Source organism: Solanum stenotomum, chromosome 10, assembly GCF_019186545.1.
Source record: "Solanum stenotomum isolate F172 chromosome 10, ASM1918654v1, whole genome shotgun sequence".
Lineage (NCBI taxonomy): Eukaryota > Viridiplantae > Streptophyta > Magnoliopsida > Solanales > Solanaceae > Solanum > Solanum stenotomum.
The window spans coordinates 23,825,447-23,828,592 of record NC_064291.1 but is presented as its reverse complement, the minus strand read 5'-3'; the positions used below and the strand labels follow the sequence as shown (position 1 = coordinate 23,828,592).

General features: G+C 38.1%; 1 protein-coding gene across 1 annotated transcript; it reads left to right on the top strand.

Annotated features, from left to right (window-relative positions):
- The first annotated feature begins 1,526 nt into the window (after positions 1-1,526).
- LOC125842831 (uncharacterized) lies at positions 1,527-2,264 on the top strand. Its single transcript, XM_049522130.1, has 2 exons — positions 1,527-1,947; positions 2,074-2,264. Exons 1-2 carry the CDS (start codon positions 1,527-1,529, stop codon positions 2,262-2,264), a joined length of 612 nt encoding a protein of 203 aa, XP_049378087.1.
- The last annotated feature ends 882 nt before the right edge of the window (positions 2,265-3,146 follow it).

Genomic DNA, 3,146 nt, shown 5'->3' with positions numbered 1-3,146 from the left:
GATATAAACCTCTCACATGGTTGATGTTGGTCACACCCCAAGCATCCTAGGTGGTGAGATATAAACCTCTCACATGGTTGATGTTGGTCACACCCCAAGCATCCTAGGTGGTGAGATATAAACCTCTCACATGGTTGTCCGGTTCTTTTCCCCCGGACCGGGCATGGTCATGCAACACTTTATATAGGAAATTCCCATTAGGCTCTAATGCAATCTCACGTATGGAATGAACATATACACAAGCTTAGTTTGTCATCAACACATCTCTGGATTGCCATACATCTCATAACTCAAGCTTTAAAGCATCGATTCATCAATTCTCCATAGTTGGACATTTTGTCAAACACCTTGAAGGCATGTAATGGAATCAAAGAGCATGGAAAATAGGGTAGTAATTATGCAGCCAAACCAGTGAACAACCTACAACAACACCTTTTAACACCCACAATACCACATGAAAATCTCCACATCCATTCCAAATTTAGATTCAAGTTCTAGAGTCACAACATGCTCAAAACAATCACTTTTCATGTTTAAAATTCAATGTGCAGGAAATTATTACAAAGAACAAGACTAATTTATGAATCTTAACTTAAACCATGAATTAGTGAGTAGAATAGAGTCTAGGCACTATGGGTGGAAGGACCCATGAGTTCAACACCACATACCTTGAGTTCTTATGAAGGTCTTGAGAGTGTCTTCAATGGAAGCTTGGAACTTGGAGCAAGAGTCTCTTCAATCTTGAGGAAGGTTTTGGATTAGGGTTCTTGAGAGAACTTGAGAGAAAATGTGTCTAAGTATGGGAGAGGTGTTTTGGGAAATGTTTTAGAGATGGGAATTGAACTAATGGTATATAGGAAATAACATATGCCCTTTGGAAAAATGGTCCAACACTTAGAAAAAAAAATGAGGCGGGTGAACAGTAAAAACGCTCACTGGAAATTGCATTTCCTGCCGGACAGATTTTACGAAAATGGGCATAACTTCTTCGTCCGAACTCCGAATGAGGTGAAACGAAGTGCGTTAGGTAGCTAACTCAAAGGGCTTTCCATGGATATGTTATGGGCCACCCAATTATTTGTGTGCTAGGAGATATGACCCTCCAAAGTAGACCCTCGAAAAAGGCTTCACTTGGAAATTTCGGATTTTGATACGGTTGCTCTAAAATTTGGGTTAGACCCATTTCCCACTCAATTTGACCCCCTAAACAAGAATATGAAGTCGGATTTTTGAAGAACGAAACGGATTTTTTTTTACATAGCTAAACAAGTTTCCGGTAACTTCCGAAGCACATTTTTGAGAACTTTTTGGGTCATTTCAAAAAGTATCATAAATGTCAAGTACATGGTGATTTGATCTGAGTACCCCCTCACGAACTTAATGTTATGGTATCGCCTTGGCCATTCGTGGACTAGGGCATGGATGTCATTGGCCCAATTGAGCCAGCCACCTCTAATGGACATAAATTTATTTTGGTTGCCATTGATTACTTCACCAAGTAGGTGGAAGCAAATTCTTATAAATCTATGACGAAGAAGGTAGTGGTTGATTTTCTTCGTAACAATTTGACATGTCGATTTGGACTACCTGATTCCATTATTACAGACAATGGTGCAAACCTCAACAGTCATTTGATGAAGGAGATATATGAGCAATTCAAGATTACTCACCGAAATTCGACTGCTTATCGTCCTCAAATGAATGGAGTCGTAGAAGCTGCCAATAAGAACATCAAAAAGATTTTGAGAAAGATTATTGATAATCACAAAGGTTGGCATGAAATGTTACCATATGCTTTGTTGGGATATCCAACAACTGTTAGAACATCAATCGGAGCAACCCCATACTTGTTAGTATATGGAACAGAAGCAGTGATACCTGCTGAAGTTGAAATACCTTCATTAAGGATCATTCAAGAAGCCAAACTGAGCAATTCTGATTGGGTTCGTAATCAAATTGAATACTTAGCCTTAATTGATGAAAAGAGGATGACCACTGTTTGTCATGGCCAATTATATCAACAGAGAATGATTCGTGCTTTCAATAAAAATGTGAGATCTTGAACATTTGAAGAAGGACAATTGGTCCTCAAACGCATCCTTCCCCATCAAGATGAGTATAAGGGGAAATTTGCACCAAATTGGCAAGGACCATACATGGTTCGTAAAGTGTTATCTGGAGGTGCCTTGATCATGTCAGAGATGGATGGCCAGGAGTGGCCAAAACCAATCCACTCAGATGCTGTCAAGAGATACTACGTCTGAAGATTAGTTTTTCTCTCATCACTTTCTTTGTAATCGTATCATTTGCTTGTAATTGCTTATGCCAAGTTTTTATATCTTTGTATTGAACTACATCTGATCTGAATTCTCAAAAATGAGATACGTAGGCGGCCTATGTCGGCCTCAGTCATTTCTTAATTAAAATTTCCTCTTTATTTTATTCCCAAAAGAGGAACTACGTTTGACCTAATTCATGCTTCAACGGGATACGTAGGCGCCACAACGGCTCGGTCATACACCCCATAAAATTTCCGTTTCCCTTTATAATGGAAACTGGACATAATTTTTGGGAGGAGCTCAAAAAATTCTAAAGATCCTTCACTAGCAAGACAAGATTGAGCATGCATTAGGAAAAGGCAACTGGGGAGGAATTTTTGAGAAGATCTCAAAAATTCCGCAAGTCTTCCTACCAAAGATTTGAGAAATGCCAAAACATTTCACTGGGGCAGAATTTTTGAGAAGATCTCAAAAATTCTATCAAGTACTATCAGAAGTTCAAAGTTAATGACAAGTAATCTCCAACGTGATCAGAAGCTCATGAACCCCAATATATCAGAAATTCAAAGTTAAACTTCATTTATCTTCTGATTTTCCTAGCTTAAAAGGACGTTTAGATTGGATATATCGAAGCTTGAGATGAAGTGTTCACTTAAGCTTTAATGTGACATGACACTTGGCGGTGACCCTCATCAAATTACTTTTCAAAAATCTATTTTTTCTTAAAATATTTTGTATAAAATATAGATATATCTTATGTCTACCAAGAAGTGGGAAGCTAGAAGTAATCAATCAAAGATAGCAAGAGGAAGAGCAAGCAATCAAAGAAGTCAACTAAGAGATCATCATGTTCAACAAATATGGGAA